At 38.7% G+C, this 19171-nt stretch overlaps 1 protein-coding gene across 1 annotated transcript in view; it reads right to left on the reverse strand.

Annotated features, from left to right (window-relative positions):
- COL28A1 (collagen type XXVIII alpha 1 chain) overlaps positions 1-19171 on the reverse strand; it is a 176010-nt gene that overhangs the window by 75162 nt on the left and 81677 nt on the right. Inside the window, exons 20-25 of the mRNA XM_045494881.1 lie at positions 18756-18824; positions 15995-16066; positions 12393-12461; positions 11676-11744; positions 8022-8090; positions 7784-7852 (exon numbers count right to left, since the gene is read on the reverse strand). Of these exons, the coding sequence (XP_045350837.1) occupies positions 7784-7852; positions 8022-8090; positions 11676-11744; positions 12393-12461; positions 15995-16066; positions 18756-18824 (417 nt within the window). The remainder of the gene's footprint in view (positions 1-7783; positions 7853-8021; positions 8091-11675; positions 11745-12392; positions 12462-15994; positions 16067-18755; positions 18825-19171) is intronic.

Here is a 19171-nt window from a genome sequence, read left to right on the forward strand (position 1 = left end):
CAGTTTATTAAAACGTTTCATAGACATTATTCCACTAATTCCTTAAACCATAGTTGAGGAAATTAAATGACTTGCTGAGGTCTCACAGCTAGTAGATAACAGATTTCAAGTGGAGCAGTGAAAAGGAAACAATCTATTATACCTTCTATATTTTATAAGATTTAAATAAAATATTTGAGAAGACAGTGCTCTTAGAGACAAAGGAGCCCAGTTAGACTGCCCCCCCCCCCCCATTTAGACAAGGCTTTAATCACTGCCTCTCTCCTGGCTGTGCCACTTAGGTCCCTGTCACTCTTTGAGAGGATGGTGGAAGCAGGTTACAGTTGTTCTAAAAAGGATTTCATGCTTTTCTACTTGGGCACAATGAAAAGCAAACTGAATTCCCTATGAAAAGAATTCACTTCTTAAAAATTTTCCAAGGAACAGTACTCAAGATTCTCCTAAATGATGAAACCAGGAAATGATTGAGTTTTAAAATAAGGCACAAGTCTGGAGCACCTGGGTGGCTCAGTTGGTTGAGCGTCTGATTCAATTTTGGCTCAGGTCATGATCTCATGGTTTGGTTCATGAGATCGAGCCTTGAGTTAGGCTCTGCACTGACAGCGTGGAGACTGCTTGGCATTCTCTCTCTCTGCCCCTCCCCTGCTCTCTCTCTCTCTCTCTCTCTCTCTCAAAAAATAAATAAACTTTAAAAAATTAAGGCATAAGTCAAAGCGATGATTAGCAACTGCTTAATGTTTTTTCCTTTCTGGTTTTTAAATAAAATTAAGATATATCTACTAAGGCACCAACTACCACAAACACAAGCACCACTCTGGAACGGATTATCTAATGAGCATAGGTACTGGTTTAGTGACTGCAATACCTCCCTTGTGGTTGCCAGGATGTCAATGGAAATTTTAGAGGTCTTATTCTAAGTTTATGAATACGCAGCCTGATACTGATAATGAGTATTGGTTATTGACTGGCCGTTGTCATAATACTCAGTCACTTCTCACTGACACCCTTTAATGTGAGAAGGGAGACAGCAACGATTACTAGCACAATTATCAGGGAGATGTGAAAATAATTAAGAAGGTGCTGGAGGGGCACCTGGGTAGCTCAGTCAGTTGGGCGTCCACCTTTAGCTCAGGTCATGATCTCACGGCTTGTGAGTTTGAGCCCCTCATTGGGCTCTGTGCTGACAGCTCAGAGCCTGGAGCCTGCTTCAGATTCTGTCTCCATCTCTCTCTCTCTGCCCCTCCCCTTCTGGTTCTTTCTCTCTCTCAAATATAGATAAACATTAAAAATTAAAAAAAAAAAAGAAGGTGCTGGAAAACAAGAACACAAATCATGATAACATTTCCTTTATCATATTTTCCTAGCTTTAAATTTCAAAATATTTAAGCTAATTTCAATTATTCCAGGTAATTTCTCTCCTAGAACTTTAATATTCACCCCAAAGCAGCAGTTTCTCAAAGTCTGTGATAATTTAAAAATTTGCTTTAGGATCCAAGGAGGATCTTTCTTTTCTCAAAATCAACTCATCAGAGATGAACAAATGATTCCCCTATGCCAAGAATCTCATTGGAGAGAGAGTCTTTCTCATTTAGCTGAATTAGAAACCTTGAAAATAAAAATACTGATATTGTCCCTAATGACAGACAGAAGAGAAGGTTCTCTTGCACTGATATTCAATATACTTCCCACTGGGGGTGCACTCCTCTAGTCTGCATGATTGCAAATAGAAATGTGTTGATGGTGAGTTGGTTGGCTTATGTTAAGAGGATTTAGTGTGTGTCTCCAAGGCAGAAGGGAAGGATGTATGTGCTGCTGAGGAGAGCCATGCAGAGCCAGGAAAACAGCAAGGAGAGACGAAAGCAACTCTGCAGGTCACAAGACAGGCCGGAATGCAGTTCTGATTTCGAAGAACATGCATGGAACTGAATTGGGGGATAACCTGGAAAGGTCACCTCTTCAAGTTTTCCTGGTCTTGAATGTGACCTCTTTTGAAATCTAAAGGTCGGATTGCTTGGCATTTCACTTGCTATGGCTCTGACTTTAATTAGTCCTGTTTTTGAGCCGATTGCCCTGCCTGTCACAATTTTGCAGTCATATTATGGGAGGTGGGTTTCTTCAGCTCCAACTTGGAGTTACAGACCCTTAATTTCACTGTCATTAAGCCTGCATCCAAGGCCAGCCCTCCTTGTCAGAGACTGTTCAAGCTGGAGTTTCTTATCCAGTCCATACCCACCAAGAGAATCTGCAAATTCCTAATGCATCTCTGTGTGAATCGCTCCTCTGTTCTGCCACTGCTTGTTGGTGGTGTGCACATATGTGAGCCATTGCAGAGAACAGAGGGACAATTCAAATGCTGGGAACATTTTTAGAATAATGATACTCGGTGGAATTTCACAGAGACTTGCGTTTTAATTTATGACTCTGGGCCACTTTTGTCAAATAAAGCGTGTATTTACAATATTCAAACATTTAAATCTTTGGAAAAATGTTTAACTCTTTTGAGTTTGGGTTTATGCGTCCCTTTAATATTTATGTGATTTAAGTTTTGGTGATGGAAAAGCTAGGATGGAAAGAGAAACAATCCAACTATATACTAAATGGTGCTGAGATAACTGGAAGATAGACAGCTTTGAAGATTAAGCATCTGTAGGTCAGAGTGAGTCATTCTCTCTGCTCTGATTTCCTTCATTCATCCATATCCATAGTCTCTCCCTTACACATGAACACAACATAGTATCAAAACTGTTTGTATTGTAAAGGGGCAAGTTGTTCAACCTTTCCTGGTCTTGATTTCCTCACCTATAAAATAAGGGAATAGCTTAAAATGCCATGATATTCTGGAAATACTTAAGTAGTATATAATATATATTTATATGGTAGACGGTAATAATAGCAACAGCAACCCAACATGTGTTCTCTGCCCACAGATTTTATTCCAACCACTTGATGATTAAGAGGTCCCTTGAACACCCTAAAAGGCAGGTTAGATTTCCTCTGTGCAAGGACTGGCCCAAGCTCACCTGCTCCAGAGCCTTAGGGAAGGCTTGACTTCCTCTCTGATGAGCTAGCACACTGAAGGGGGCTGAAAGGGCCAAGACAGGTGCATGGCAGAATGCACTTGCCTTTACAGAGCTCAGGAGAGCCACTCCTTGTATTTCTCTTCTAAGAGGCCAAGAATAAACTCTTACCCTCAGAGATGTCAGTGGATAAGCCTCTGGGTGACATGCACCTCATGAGCTTTTGCAGGTGAAAATACAGGATCAAAGAGTTATCTGGGCTTCTCAAAGGGAGAAGAGATTCGCATAATGATTGTCCCCAAATCACAAAGGGTCTTTCTCATGTATAGGGGTCCAGGCAGCATTAAATAAGACCGTGGAGCTGGCCTTCCCCATCAACAAACAAGTCAGTTTCCAGGGAACTGGGTGTTAGATGAGCATGTCCTGCTTACCAAGAAACCAAATTGTCAGTTCTTCCTGGCGTGTTTCAAAAGTAGGTTCTAAAACTGTATCTGCCATCCGCTTGGAAGTGTAGTTTCTACAAGAATTGTAGAAATCTTTCAGAAGCGCTTGTCAAAATTTGGATGCAATTCAAGGTCACTGTATATAGAAGCACTATACCCACTGATGTCATATGGAATTCTTCCACTTGGAAAAAAGCCAGAGAGCACCACAAGGGCGCAAGATGTCAGGGACTGCTTTTGATATGTTTTGAAACATAGGAGCTTTGATTCTAATGTCTGTGTCATATGCTAAACACATGTGCCCTTACCTAAATATCACAAAAACCTACCATAAATTGTCAACCTTAATGGTTTCCTCATTTCAAAACACATTTGTTTTGTAAGTTAATGCGCTAAGGCCAATATTTTAAGGTGACTACACAGAGTTTAAATGAAAAACATATCAGATATATATGTCTATACAATTACATACACGTACACACACTCCCACATAATTACAATTTCTCTGTTATTTTAAGTCAGAAAGAAAGGCAAGGAATTTTGTACACATTTGAGACCAGTGCTTTTGCTACCATTGACACCTTTAGGTATTTTAAGGCTCTCATCCCCACTTTACCAAATGAGAAGGACAAAATTAGGTGAAATGAAACTTTTCCAAACATTTTTCTTTATATGTGTGTGTGTGTGTGTGTGTGTGTGTGTGTGTGTGTTTCCAAAAGCTTTCTTCAGAGGAAGAGGCCGTATAGAGACTTTATGGCCTCTACAAAGACGAGAGGTGATATTGAAAATTATTTGAAAGTTGGTGTTTGCTTTTAGAATTTCCTTTATTTTCAAGCTTATGATCCATGTTCTTTCATTCCAAGACCAGCTCATACTCCTAACATCTCCTTCTAGGGACAGAAATTTCCAGGATAACACATCTTCCTAGTATCCCCAGGAAGAGGCCAAAGAGAGGAAAAAAGGCAGCCTAGAGGGTGGTGGGGGACAGGGAAACAGAGGCAGGTCCTGCAAATATTCTTTCCTCGTCTCAGCTGGGAATGAGCTCTCAGCTTCTGCCTCCACTCAGCCTCCTGTGCGAGCTAACAGAGATAATGAGTGTCACTTAAGACACATCTCTGGCAACATGTTGGTTGTTTCAAAAAGTAAAATAGGCATGGGGTGCCTGGGTGGCTCAGTCAGTTGAGTGTCTGACTCGTGGTTTCTGCTCAGGTTGTAATCTCATGGTTTGTAAGTTTGAGCCCCACATTGGGCTCTGGGCTGACAGTGCAGAGCCCGCTTGGGATTCTCTCTCTCTCTCTCTCTCTCTCTCTCTCTCTCTCTTTCTGCCCTTGTTGCTCTCTCTCTCTAAAAGTAAATAAATAAAAACTTTTTAAAAAAGAAGCAAAATAGGATAAAATTTTGAAGAAATACCCTTTTTCTTTATTTCCCCCCTAAAATGTTATGATAGCAAATACAAGGGACTTTTAGAGAAAAACAATAGTATATGAAATCATTTAGTAAATCTTTTTTAAAATTTATTTTAATGTTTATTTTATTATTTTTGAGATACAGAGAGACATAGAATCTGAAACAGGCTCCAGGTTCTGAGCTGTCAGCACAGAGCCTGATGCGGGGCTCAAACTCTCAAACTGTGAGCTCATGACCTGAGTCAAAGTCAGACATTTAACAGAGTGAGTCAACCAGGTGCCCCAAAATCATTTAGTAAATCTTTTAGCCTGTATGTTAAATAAACTGACACAGTAGAATGTTCACAAGAAACAGATTTTAAAATGTCCTATGTGTATAAGTGCCTGTCTTTATTATCATTGCTAAATATAAAGCAGTAGCATAATAGTATAATTTAATATAATATGATGTATACTTACATAAAATATAATAATGTGCTCAGTGGAAATGTAAATGATCATGTTTCCACTAGAATACAAATGCATTCCAGTAGATATTTAATACATTTTATTTCATGCCATATTTTAAATAAGTTTCTACTTTCCTAACTGAAGGAATATTCATGTAATAACAAAAGCTCTTACCAGTGCTTCACTCAGAGCAGAAAATAACAAGATTTATCTATTGAAATGTCATTCTATTTTTAAATTTTAACATTTGACAGATTGCCATGCGTTAAGGAAACAAAGAATACTTCAATCCCCAAATTTAGTATGGTTATTGACACTGTCAAGGGGTGTTAGAGGATTGGATTCAATTCTGAGTCAGACCAAGCCAGAACCTTGATCAAAGTATCTCAGCTGTGCTCAGCAGCACGTTTACATAGTACCTTCAGATGCAGTCTCTTCCTGGACTCTCATGGTTACCCTAACAGAGAAAGGGGGGAGCCAAGCTGTCCTTTAGAGACAATATTTAGTGCCATGGGTCTCCAATCATCTTTGGAGAAGGCAAAAGGGTATCTGCCTCACTGCACAGAAGCATCAGTAGGTGTTGTCACTCCCAAGTTCGGTGGCAGAGACCAAAAACTCAAAATGAGAAGCTGACACGGAGCAATTACAACTTCTCTCACTAATGACCTGGAAGCATTTGAAAAGCTAAGTAGATATGCTTCCAAGGAAATATTTTTTCTTTAGGGTAATATCCTTCATTCATTTTCAGTTCATTACATGTTTTTTGTTTTGTTTTTTAATGTTTATTTTTGAGAAAGAGAGAGAGAGAGACAGAATATGAGTGGGGAGGGGAAGAGAGAGAGAGACACAGAATCTGAAGCAGGCTCTAGGCTTTGAGCTGTCAGCACAGAGCCCGATGCAGGGCTCGAACTCATGAACCGTGAGATCATGACCTGAGCTGAAGTCAGACGCTTGAGCTTGACCGACTGAGCCACCCAGGCACCCCTGCAGTTCATTACATGTTATAATGCTCCTTGTGTGTGGCACACCTACTTTCTGTGCCAGTAATTTGGCAGGGAATGAGAGAAACAACCTGCCTTCAGGGAAACTTACACTTCCGTGGGATACACAGAACAGTAAATGAACAAGATGGCTTCGAACGATGATAAATGCTATGGAGGAAATATTCAAGGGGATGTGATAGTGATGGGGAAGGGGAGACAGGATTGTTCTTTGTTTAGGCGGTCAAGACCAGGTGAAGTGAGACTTGAGTGGAGGCCTTAAGAATGAGCCATCTTGGGGTGCCTGGGTGGCTCGGTCGGTTAAGCTTCTGACACTTGATTTCAGCTCAGGTCATAATCTCATGGTTGTGAGATCGAGCCCTGTGTCAGGCTGTGCACTGGGTGTGGAGACTGCCTAAGATTCTCCTTCTCCTTCTCTCTCTGCCCCTCCCCTGCTCTCTTTCTTTCTTTCTCTCTCTCAGTAGACAGATAAATAAATCAAGAAATTTAAAAAAGAGAGAGAAAATGAGCCATCTTGACAGAGCCAGGACCTAGAAGCAGGAATGAGCTGAAATAGGGCAGACCAGTGTGGCTGGCGGAAGGCAACAAAGAAGGAGGCAGAAGCTACCATCAGGTCATGAAGGGCCTCACAGGCCACAGGAAGCAGGAAGAGCTTGTTATAAGTGCAGAGACAAGACATCAGAGTGTTTTTTGAGAAGGAAAGGAATATGATCTGTTTCGTGGTTTTAATGACTTTTTAAAAAATGTTTTTATTTATTTTAGAGAGAGTGTGAGTTGGGGAGGGGCAGAGAGAGAGGGAGACAGAGGATCTGAAGCGGGCTCTGTGCTGACAGCAGTGAACCCAATGCAGGGCTCGAACTCAGGAAATGAGAGATCATGTCCTGAGCCCAAGTCAGATGTTTAACCAACTGCACCACCTAGGCACCCCTGGTTCATGGTTTTAAAATACCACTCTGCCTGCTAGGTAACAGAAGGGCCAAGATGGAAGAGGCAAGGCCATTGAAGAGATTAACAGCCCAGGCAAGAGATGATGGTGGTCTGCCCTGGTGAAGCAGAAGGAGAAAAACAGCTGGAATCAAAAATATGTTTTGAAGAGAGAAGGCATCAGCACATGGGTAGTGGTGAAAACCATGGGACTAAATGAGTACACCCAGGGAAGAGATGTCTAAAGTAGGGAAGAGGGCTCTGGACCAAACTCTGACTTTCGGACAGAAAACAAAGCAGCAAAGGAACATGGGAGTTGATACCAGAGAAGCAGGAGATAATCCACAAAGTTAATCTACATGTTCAAATTAGTGTGAGTTCCCCAGAAAGTCCATAGGTGAAGATAAATAACTATACATTCTTTAGACACCACTGCTCTTCTAGCATGTTTGGAAAAAAAAAAAAATTCACCTTTACCAAAGTCACTTACCTATAAATACATTTTTTTAGAAGCTTCTATGTTACTTACTTTAAAATCTTACCTTTGCTCCAGTGTCCCCCACTCCACGTAAACCCATTGGTCCAGGGGGTCCCGGTAGTCCCCGAGGTCCCTGAGATGACATAATAAAGGAGAGAGTGAGTGTACTTGTCATGTACAGTGTTCATCAAAGAAGAAAGGAAGGAAGGTAGGGAGGAAGGAAAGGAAGGGGGGGAGGATGGAAGGAAGGAAGGAGGGAAGAGAGAGGAAATGAAGGAAATAACAGCGATGTCCACACTTACAGCCACACCAGGATAGCCATCACCTTTGAGTCCTGGAGCACCCACTGGTCCCCGAGGTCCTTGCGCACCCTGGGTAAATTCCAACACCAGGTCATAATGTTAGACTAAACTATGAAACACCTGGCAAAACTTAAGCACAATACCAACTCTATATGGAAAACATGCATTTGATAATGCAAAGGAATGATCTGAAAAATTTTAGAAGGGAATTCTACCACAGATGGCAACTTGTTATAAGTCTCTCTTCATAAGTCTTACCCATTTGCATTTGGTGGGAAGTGTGGTGTGAATATAGGGAATATATATGAACCATTACAAAGTCCTCTATAGGAAACACATTTCATAGGAATTAAAAATGGCCGATTGTTGATAGGTTAATTTTTAAATTTATACTTTTCTATATCATAAATTGTGGAGAAGTATAAAAATGAGAAATTTTAATAAGCACAGTGTGAGAAGAGAAGGAAAGAATACATAGCTATATTTCAAGTGTAAAATTTTGAATGTAAAGTAAGATAACTATGTGCTACCTATTGTTATACTATATCCATTGTCCTCTTCAGTGGTGCCCAAATTACACAAGGAATAAATAAGCCAAAATGAAAATTAAATACAGATTAATTTTTTTTAAAAAACAAGTTGTAAACATATAGGACACAGAGTTTGTGTTGTGATTCATATCTCAATATCGAGGAAGAAGTTCTAAATATTGCTTTACATGATAACCTTTGGCATCAAAAACTTTTGGTAGCTACAATTGGCCTCCTCTATAGAGGAAAGTGTGATTACTGCCTTTTGAATGACAGGATTTTCAGGAAAGTGTAACTCTCCTTCTAATGGAAATCAAAGAAATTTCTGACTCAAGTAAAATGGAGAGAGAGGAAGAAAAAAATGAGGAAAACTCTTAGAAGATTCAGTAAATATAAACCTATTACACTGTATTTAAAATGTGTAATTTTTTTTGTATCACATTCCATTCTGTTGCTGTGATAACTCTTACAAGACCCTTTCAACACATATCAACTATTTTGATTAAAAACTGTCCATATTCCTATGGGTTTTACATTAGAAAGAAACTAGTAATGGGCAGACCTTTGTTTCCCAAGATTGGAAAAAGTAGCAGGACTCTCAGTGTTTTCCTTATATGCAAGGATCTCAAATTCTGAGATCAAACTACCATTATCCCAAGCCAAATGCTGCCCACAATCCAACTCTCAAAAGCTGTTCCTAATTCTACTTCTATGAATGAATGATTGGGGGGAAGAAAATTACATACTCTTTAAGTATAAAAAAGTTAAGTTTATTTTGAAAATCATGAATACAATAGCTGTTTTTTCCTATTAAATTGAGACTGGTTTTATGGGATTAACCTTCTTAAGAGTGATCTCTAGGAAACGTGTGGCCGCTTGTAAGAACTTAATCTACTATTTATCATGAATAAAACCCCGGGATGATCTCTTCAAGTTATGTGACAGAGAGCAAAAACAAGTTCTTCTGGAGAGGTGAATTTTGGCATATCCCCAACTCTAAGGAACTAACTAGTCACTAGAAGCAATTTATTGTGTTAATCCAACCAAATTTAATGTTAAAGTGCCAAACATTACATAAAGACATGTCCCAAAACAATATATCCGTTTCTTTCCATGCCTACACAAGGAACAGGCCAACGACAGAAGAAAATAGTAACTGCTCCCTGGTTAAGTTGAAAGGAAAAGAAAACTGGAATCAAGATTCACATTCAGGTTTTATTTCTAAGTTTCAAGACTATAACAGATTATCAACAGCTGTTACTGTTTATCCTCTGGCACCTACATGGGGAGGAAAAAAATGTTAAAACATTTATAGTTTACAACTAAACATTTTTTACCTAGATATCCTTGTCCTGCTTCCTGCAAAATTTTCAGCTAGCTTGTTACTTCTAATATTAATAGGAAATATCAGGGGGCAGGGATAGGGGCACTGTTCTGTCTCAGATTTTTATTCTGGACTCCTCACAATATATTTCTAGAGAGAATTTTTGTCACTTGGCCTTTATGTGCTGGATTCAAGAAAATGTCCTGCAGAGCAATTCCCTTTGAAGCGTCTCTCGTTCAATAGAAATTAGGGCAGAAATATCAATCTGGCGTTTTGCAATGGGCTTTAGGGGAGGATCTGGAGCTCCCTGAAGTCATATACAAAACTGAATTATGTGCCAAAACTTCTATCAGACGTTTAACCTCTCAAAGGTTTAAAAAATAGCGCATTAGGGAAGAATGGCAGAAAGAGTATCATTAGAGACCAAGGGATTAGAAAAATCATGGAGTAAAGAAGCAAATAACTTTAACTACATCATTAGCAATGCCAATGGCGATCAGTAAAAAAACAGGAGGGGCTAATAAATCCAGGCTGCACATTTAATTGGATTTTATTTCTACTGTAAAGGACAGTATAAGTAGAGAGACGTAATTTTAAATCATGGAACTAGGAATATGCAGATTCAGGAAGTTATCAAACAATATGAAAACTGCTACCCAATGTTCTTGATCAAAGCCCTATCTGCAGTATTAGCATTAGAAAATTTGGAATTTTCTCCTTGTGTCGTACAGAGCTTGGGTTCCCATGTACTTCAGTGTCTGGGGAGTAGGATGACCATCTTGTTCTGGTTTGCCCTGGACTTTTCTCTGTTTTAGCTTGAAAATCCCACATCCTGGGAACCTTCTGTGTCCTCAATAAACCAGAAGATTGTCTCTCTAGCAAGGACAACTGTTAAAGTGATTAAGAACAATGGAGTTCAGGATCTTCCCTTGACCTTTAAAAGGACCACTCCAACTTAATTGCAGTATATAATAGGCTTTGCATTATATTTCAAAAATGGTTCTTAGTTTTCTTTTTTGAAGTTTGAAAATCCCTGATGTTAGTACTTGAATCCTTGTATCCACAAGAGGCAATCTGATAGAACTAAAACCAGTTTCAAAACCACATAACAACATGCTACTGATTTAATGAAGTGCTGATTATGGAGCCCTGAAGCCTGTTCTCATAAACGGGGATGGGATGTGCTTGTGACATTTGGAATGTTAAATTTTGCTGTGATGCTGGGTTTTGTGTGAACAGGGAAATGGTGCCTTGTTGCCATGGAAAATAGATATGATTACTGAAAGCCGTCTTCTCCTATAATTATTTGCATTTTCATTTAAAATAACTGAAAGATGGAGAATGAAGCAGAGAAATTTAATTCAATAAAGCTTCCAAACATGAACTTTCAGTATCTCTTCTGCAAAACGCTATCCAAAAAGTTAAAGTTTGGAAGACTTATTGAGTTAAATTTCTCTGCTTTGTTTTCCACAGTGGTGGTTTGCAGAAGAGACACCTAGGCCATTCATATGTAAATGAAAGAAGCTAGAGGTCATATAATCTCTTGTACAACAGACATTACAAAAGGAGTATTTTCAAACAACTATTGAGTCATCCAAAATTTCACCATAAGGGGCTATCATTCCTCCACATTTATGAAAAATAAATTATCTGATGGCTTGATTTTTAAAAACGAAAACAATGCACTGAGTTCTTCAATGTAGACAGTGAGTAGAACAGTCTCAACTATAAACTTACTGTGCATTAAATCCCTTTCCCTTCTGTCTCGTAGAGGGAAGAAAGAACATGAATAAAGCCTACCTTTGGTCCTCGAATAGCAATTCCCGGTTCTCCTTTAAATCCAGGCATCCCGGGTCCTCCCCTGTCTCCCTGCATATTTCAAATAACGTTCAGTTTCAGGCTTTAAGTAGCAGGAGAAGCCATAATAGCACGAAGCACAAAAGAGATGAACCAGTTTATAAAGGCTTTGATCTATCAGTCTCTGATCTTGAGGTAGTGGCTTCTTCTAATGTATTTGAGGGGGATTGCAAATCCTAAGCAAATAAAACCTGTTGGTAAAGGTTGGTAAAGACTATGACAGCTGTTTAGAGGAAGGCCACTAAAATAGGTGGCTACCTAGACTCAAATACTTGGACTGTAAGAATGGGAACCTCTTAAATCTGAGTAGATTTCTTTCCTGCCAGACTTTCTGATTATTAATCCTACCTGATTCTTCTGAATAAACACAGTACATTTTTACTTACATAGGGTTCCAGGATTTGGTGGAGGTAGTTCATGATGAAGTGACAAGTTCAAGAGCAGAAGCTAGAAATCTGTTTTCTAATCTTAAATTTCCTGCTAGACCTTAGTTTGCTTAACTGTGAACTGTCAGGGTTGAACTAGATAATATCTTGGGGTTCTTCCAAAACTAAAATTCTAGTCCATTGGTATCATGAATTTTTTTCCCCACCCCACCTGCCAAAGGTCCAAGTTTAAAATATGTATATATAAAAAATAAGTATTCTCAAGAATGCATACCTTTGGCCCAGGTGGTCCAGGAATTGATGCTCCGGGCATCCCAAAAGGGCCCATAATTCCTGGTTCACCCTAAAAAAAAAGAGCAAAATACTTACTACATTGCAAGCAAAGAAATCATATATAGGAATTCTATTAGGAAAAATAGAAATGTATTCCCAGCATTTTAAAATATTATGACCTATTTCCCAGACCAATGTGAAAATATTTGAGCATCTTTGTAAACCACTACTAAAGTTTTTAATGATTAAGATTTCTGTGCCTTTAATACATGCATTCAATTAACTTCTGAGTATTAGGAAATTTTTATCTCTTGTGTATTCTTTTATTTGCCAATAAAAATTATGCAATTCACGGTGCTTCCATTTTGTATTGTGTGCCAGGAAGCTCAGAGGGAACTATGTGTTCAATTACAAGAACTTTCTCCAGCATAAGTTCTTGGGTACACTTGGCAGGCAAATAATGTTCCTTTTAGTTTATAACTTTTTCCTTTGTTATTTTATTTTATTTTATTTTATTTTATTTTATTTTATTTTATTTTATTTTATTTTATGGCCCATGGTGTATCAGTCTTCTATTGTATGCTATCTCACATCCCTTTTCAGAAGTAGGGAGTTTATGGTAAAAACAATGGAATTTTTAATAGAAAATTTCCAATATGTCTTTTATTTACTTATTTATTTAATTTTTTTGGCATCTCAATATTGACTCTCAATAAAGACCCAAGCAATATCTCTGTCCCACCTGGTTCTAGACCAGGATTCTCAAATTTTAGTGTAGAGAAATCATAAGAGGAATTTGGTAAAATATAGTCAGGTCTCAGCCCCAGAAACTTTAATTCAGTAGCTCTAGGGGCTGGGCCCAGGAATATGAATTTGATGAGGTACTTCTGGTGGTTCTGATATAGGTACAAATATCTCACTTAAAAACACCATCGGGGAGCCTGGGTGGCTCAGTCGGTTAAGCATCCAACTCTTGATTCTGACTCAGGTCATGATCTTGTGGTTCGTGAGATCGAGTCCTGTGATAGGCTTTGTGCTGACAGCACGGAGCCTGCTTGGGATTCTCTCTCTCCCTCTTTCTCTGTCCCTCCCTGATGTGTGCAAGCCCTCCCCCTCCCCAAAATAAATAAATAAACCTTAAAAAAATTTTCAGAACACTATGCAAAGTAATTGTCATTAAAAGAACATGACATGTTCAAAATGACCCATTTGGGATACTAGAAGAAAATATTAAAGCTTCATGATATATTTTTATCTCATCTTTTAGATTTTTAATTATTTATGTAAATATCATAACAATATGATAGTTTATGAATAAAACTTACAATTAAAAAATAAACCTATATTGAGGTGTGGTCGAATTCATTTTTGCTAGTAGGGATTTATAATCAATCAGTTTGGAAACTACTGATGTAGGATAGGTGTGGCAAACTGTGACCTTCAGGCCAAATCCTGCCTGCTGCCATGTTTTACACAGCCATTGGCTAAAAATGGTTTTCATATTTTGTTTTGTTTCTGTAAGTCGGCTCCACACCCAACATGATTGAGCTCATGACCTCGAGATCAGGAATCACATGTTCTATCAGGCATCCCAGTTTTCACATTTTCAAATGATTGTTATATAAGTGATTATGTAATATCCTCAATTTTGCCTCTTGGCCACAAGGCCTAAATTATTTACTACTTATACTTTTCCAAGAAATTTGCCTCCCCTTGCCTTAGAGATTGAGCTATTTCCAAGTGCATGAGCTGCCCACTTGGCCCCTGTGTTTCCTCCAAGAGGGACTCCATCAATCAGATTCACCACTAAGACTCTTGCCCTTGACCACATTCATCTTCAGAGCTGAGACCCTCCCACTGTGCTGATTACCCTGTACGACCCACAGGCTGAGCACACCAGCCAACTAGGGCCCAGATCGTGCCAACATATGCACACATCAGTCTTTAATTCCAAACCTATAAGACAATGGCGCATGACACAGTGAGGATTTTGGCAACAGACAACCACCCTGTTCAATCCTATGGCCAAGGATAAAACATCAACTCATTAAAATTCTCACTTAAACCAGAGTAACAAGATTATGCTTCTAGATTTAATCTATTCTTTTAAAATAAGAAATTATACACATAGCATAGAATTCTCTTAAAGACTGTATTAAATTGTGATTATGCTTTAAAAAATAGCAATTCTTCATCAAAAAAGCTTTATTTCAAAATACAGAAAAAATACTTTGAATAAGAGTAAGATATAAGGAATAACCATTATTATTAATACTAATACAACATTTTCCCTACATGGCGACATTTCTCATCAGGTACTTCTTGAATTGCCTGGAGCATAGGGCACTTATTTACAAAACACAGATGGCTAGGACCCACCCACCTATCAAGTCACGCTATCCAGGCATGGCACCAAGAAATACAATTTAAATTTTTTTTTTTTAACATTTATTCATTTTTGAGATTGAGAGAGGCAGAGCATGAGCAGGGAAGGGGCAGAGAGAGAGACACAGAATCTGAAGCAGGCTCCAGTCTCTGAGCTGTCAACACAGAGCTTGATGCGGGACTCAAACTCACAGACCATGAAATCATGACCTGAGCTGAAGTCGGACGCCCAACTGACTGAGCCACCCAGATGCCCCAAGAAATATGGATTTGTAACAAGCTCCCAGGTGACACTGATGGACACTGAAGCTTAATAACTGGTCTACAGAGAATGCTTTATTTTCTACCTGCTCGTATGTGGCTGATACCATTTTTTCCCCCTTTTAGTTGTTTTTTTTTTTAATATCTGGTCCTTGAACATGCTCCTTGTCTCCTTACAAGTAGCATCTTCCTAGAAGCCTGAACTCTCTTAGGTTTGCAATTTCTGTTTCCTGACACATCCAAATGACCTCAATATTCTCTCCTGCTAAGTCAGGACACATACCTAATTGCCTGTCTCACAATTTCCTTTTCTTCATCCTCAGCACCCTGTCCTGGTCACTTTATCAGGACATATATCTCCTACTTTCCATTTCACAGTATTGATTTTTTACTCTCTGAATAGCTCCACGTACTATGTGCCAGGAACAGTGCTAAGTGCTTTATTAACTCTTTCAATCTTCACAGCAATCTTAGAATAGGTACTATTTTTACTTTCTTTCTGTGATTGAAGTGACGGGCCCAGAAAGGTTTGGGGTGGGGCAGGATGAAAATCCTACTCTACCGCATTCTGAAGCCCCACTCCTCATCATCACTGTGCTGCCTTAGTCTGGAATTGTGCTGTTGTTTAGCAAAAAAGGATGGTAGAGAATTGGTATCTCCTACAGTCATAACTTCATCCCAACTTCTGAATATTTGGTGGTAAGTTGAAAGAATTGACAGATTGTCTCTAAGAATCATAAATGTTCCAGTGAAGATGACATAGTTTGTGGACTCTTTACTCCATCCTGTTTGGTCTGGAATAGTATGCTTATTCTAAAGCCTCTTTCATTTGGGAGTTTTGTTTTGTATTTGTTGAGTAGGAACCAGGGAATCCAATTTGCAGTGGAAATCTATTCTATTAAAACCAGACACAATTTCAATCTCCCGAGAGCACAAATGAGAATATAAGAAACATACCTTCGGCCCTTCAGGCCCTGGAAATCCCCTCTGTCCTTGATTTCCTTTGCTCCCTTTCTTCCCTTCATCACCCTGATGAAATAATTATAAAAAGACAGTTGTGTTAACAAACCGTCCTCGCTCTTCTAACAACCCTATCAGGACCCTGTTATCAACCGACACTGATTTCCTAGCAATGTGTCCCAAGTCCTGCTGGGTGGCATGGGATTTGTCAATGTTCTTGAGCAGATAGGGTGACTTCAGAACTGTTCAGTCTTCACCATTTATTCAATGTGATTTAATATTTTTAACAATCTAAGCTCAGTATCTCTCTTTGGGGACTTCAGTTTGAATTCACAATTCTTTTCACCGTTGGTTTATTAACAGATGCTTCTGAGACATTCACAGTTTCAGAAAAGAGAGCTACCTATGCTTTTTCAGCTTTAATGCCACTTCGGTGTTGAAACATAAAATGAGATGTTTTCCAATATAGAGAGCAAACTGGTGGTTGCCAGAAGGGAGTTGGGTGGAAGAATGGGTGAAATAGGTATAGGGGATGAATAGTACACTTATCTTGAGCACTGAGAAATGTATCGAATTGTTGAATCATTATATTACACACCTGAAACTAACAAAACACTGTATGTTAATTATAGTTGAATGGAAAAAAATCTAATTTTAAAAAGAAGTGGCAACAAGGTAGTGAAGCATGAAATAGCTACACAAAATGTTACCACTGAAGGAAACCAGATTTTTCAAATCCAGCCGCATTTCTTCCTCAATGAGGAGTCTAGCTCTATCTCCCGAAGGAGACCAATAATTCTATTGGTAGAAAGATTCATGAGCATTAACCTGGAGCAGAGTTAGAAACTGCCTACTGGCTGTTCCTCAGCCTGGTTGTGTAACCTTATGCTTCTCTGAAAGAATTTTGTGACCTCCAACCACAGAGTTCAGAGAATTACAAAGCGATCCTTAAACTAGGGCTCAGTTGCAAGGTATCATATCTAAATGTGTGCTCAGCTCAACATAGGAATAAATGTGGGGGTTGCAGGTGAAACCATTTAATCATTTATCAGATATGATTATACCACAGTTTTCAAACCTAAGCGTGCATCAGAGTCACGTGGAGGGCTTGTCACCCCACGTGGAGGGTTTGTGCTGAGCCCCACATCCACAGTTTCTGATTTAGTAGGTCTGCATTGAAACCCAAGAATTCACATTTCTGACACATTCCCAAGGTCATCAGCAATGCAGACACTCCGTTAAGAAGAGGTGAACTCCTATTACACCCACAGATTGTAATTAACTCCCCAAGGTCCCAACTAATAAAGAGCAGTGACACGGGTGATAAAAAATAACAGTTGACTGTTATTGTACCATGAACTTACTGTATCATTATCATTTGCCAATGGAGGCAAAATCTAACCCCAACTAATTATTTTCTTCCATTCACTCCCACGTTTAATTTACTGACGTAAATAACCCAGAAGATAGCAATAGGAACCCAATTAAAGGTAATAAAGTGCCAACACTGAACAAGAGCATGCCTGGGCTGTGTGATATATTCCTACCACTCTTCTCCATCACCCTCCATAAACCACAAAACCCCTTAGAGCTACAAATCCTGAGCCCTCTTTTTCCAAAGCATTGTCCTTGCTCTATTGGTAGCATTCAACACCACCAATTGCTTTCCTCTTGAAACCCCCTCTCCTTGGTTTCCCTAACATGATAGCTATTCTGCTTATCTTCACACTATTGTGAATGTTCTTTTCCAGCTACACCACAAGGTGGGATTCAAACCTCAGCTCTCTTTCTCAGAGACATCATTCATTCTACAGCTTCAATGGTTAACTCCAAGGGTCTATTTTCCGAAAGTATATTCTAGAAAACGTTCGTTTTCCTGAATGTTAATAGACAAGCATTTCTAAAAATGTTTTTGTACGATGTGAAAAAGGTATTTTCTGTCAACATTCACCCACAAAAAAAGAGATCTCATAGTGTGATAAGTCAATAAATTAAACTGTTTGAAATTCTACAAATGAATTTAAATTTCAAATTCTTACAATTAAGGTTAAGGACTCAATTTTAGCCAATATTTGCATAAAACATAGATTTCTTAGGTTTTCAATGACCATTTTAATACAAGTATAAATAGAACACTAATAATTATACAGATTTTATTTTTACTTTACTCATATGTAATTCTTCATAATCTTTATATGAACATTGATGACTATACAAAAACTGCAGGAACATCTGGCACCTTAGCGTCTGTAGGTTATGTCACTCGTGGTCTTGTCGATGAATTTAGATATTCTTATCTTGACCTATAAAGATGTTATTCAACCAGCATTTCTATAATGTGCAAAATAAACTTAGGCCAAGTTGTGAAAGTGCAACCTCCATTTAATAAGGTTGGGATCATGACTTATTTCTTATTGCTTTGTGTGAAATTCTATAAGTTTTTGAAGAAAATATATGGACTCTCAAGTCTCAAGGATGTAGTTCAAGGCTTTTCTGTTTCTAAAATGTCAATGTGGGCATGTGTTGAGAAAACATGTGTTGAACTCTTCCTATTATCTGGGTCTTATGATAGATCTTAGGAAAACAAAAATGAATGATACATACTTGCTGTCTTTCAAAGGTTCCAACAAGCTAGATCCATAATTTTAAACCAGAAGTAAACACATGTGACAGCAGGAATACCAGTCTAACAATCGAATTTCTCCCCAGTTGTCTCCTCGGGCAATCTGCTTTCCTCAACACTTTGTCAATTCCATACCTTAGGGCCAGGTTGTCCTTTTCCAGGTGGTCCTTCTGGGCCTCTTGTTCCTGGAAGCCCTGCTTCTCCCTAGAGGAAATGACAATGATGCCTTAGCTGACTCTCCATGGACAGTTTGTGTATGCCCACCTTATCTCCTTTTCTGGTCAGTGGATTCTCTGCTGAGACTCTCCAAAATAAGACCTTCATTCTAGTCTTAAAATGGATTTGGAAATCTACCAACTTTAATAAATTAATATCAAGCTCTAGTTTAGCTCAGAGCCGCTGAAATATGAAAAAGTCCAATTTCTCAGCCAATTTTCAAAGACTATACTCACTTTCTTATGGCTCATCATTCACATGTGATGGTTTGTCTTAAAAAGAAAAAAAAAAAAAAACCGAAAGACCTTCAGCCTTTCCATCTGCTATTTTTCTCT

The sequence above is a fragment of the Leopardus geoffroyi genome, chromosome A2 (genome assembly GCF_018350155.1).
Source record: "Leopardus geoffroyi isolate Oge1 chromosome A2, O.geoffroyi_Oge1_pat1.0, whole genome shotgun sequence".
NCBI classification, from domain to species: domain Eukaryota; kingdom Metazoa; phylum Chordata; class Mammalia; order Carnivora; family Felidae; genus Leopardus; species Leopardus geoffroyi.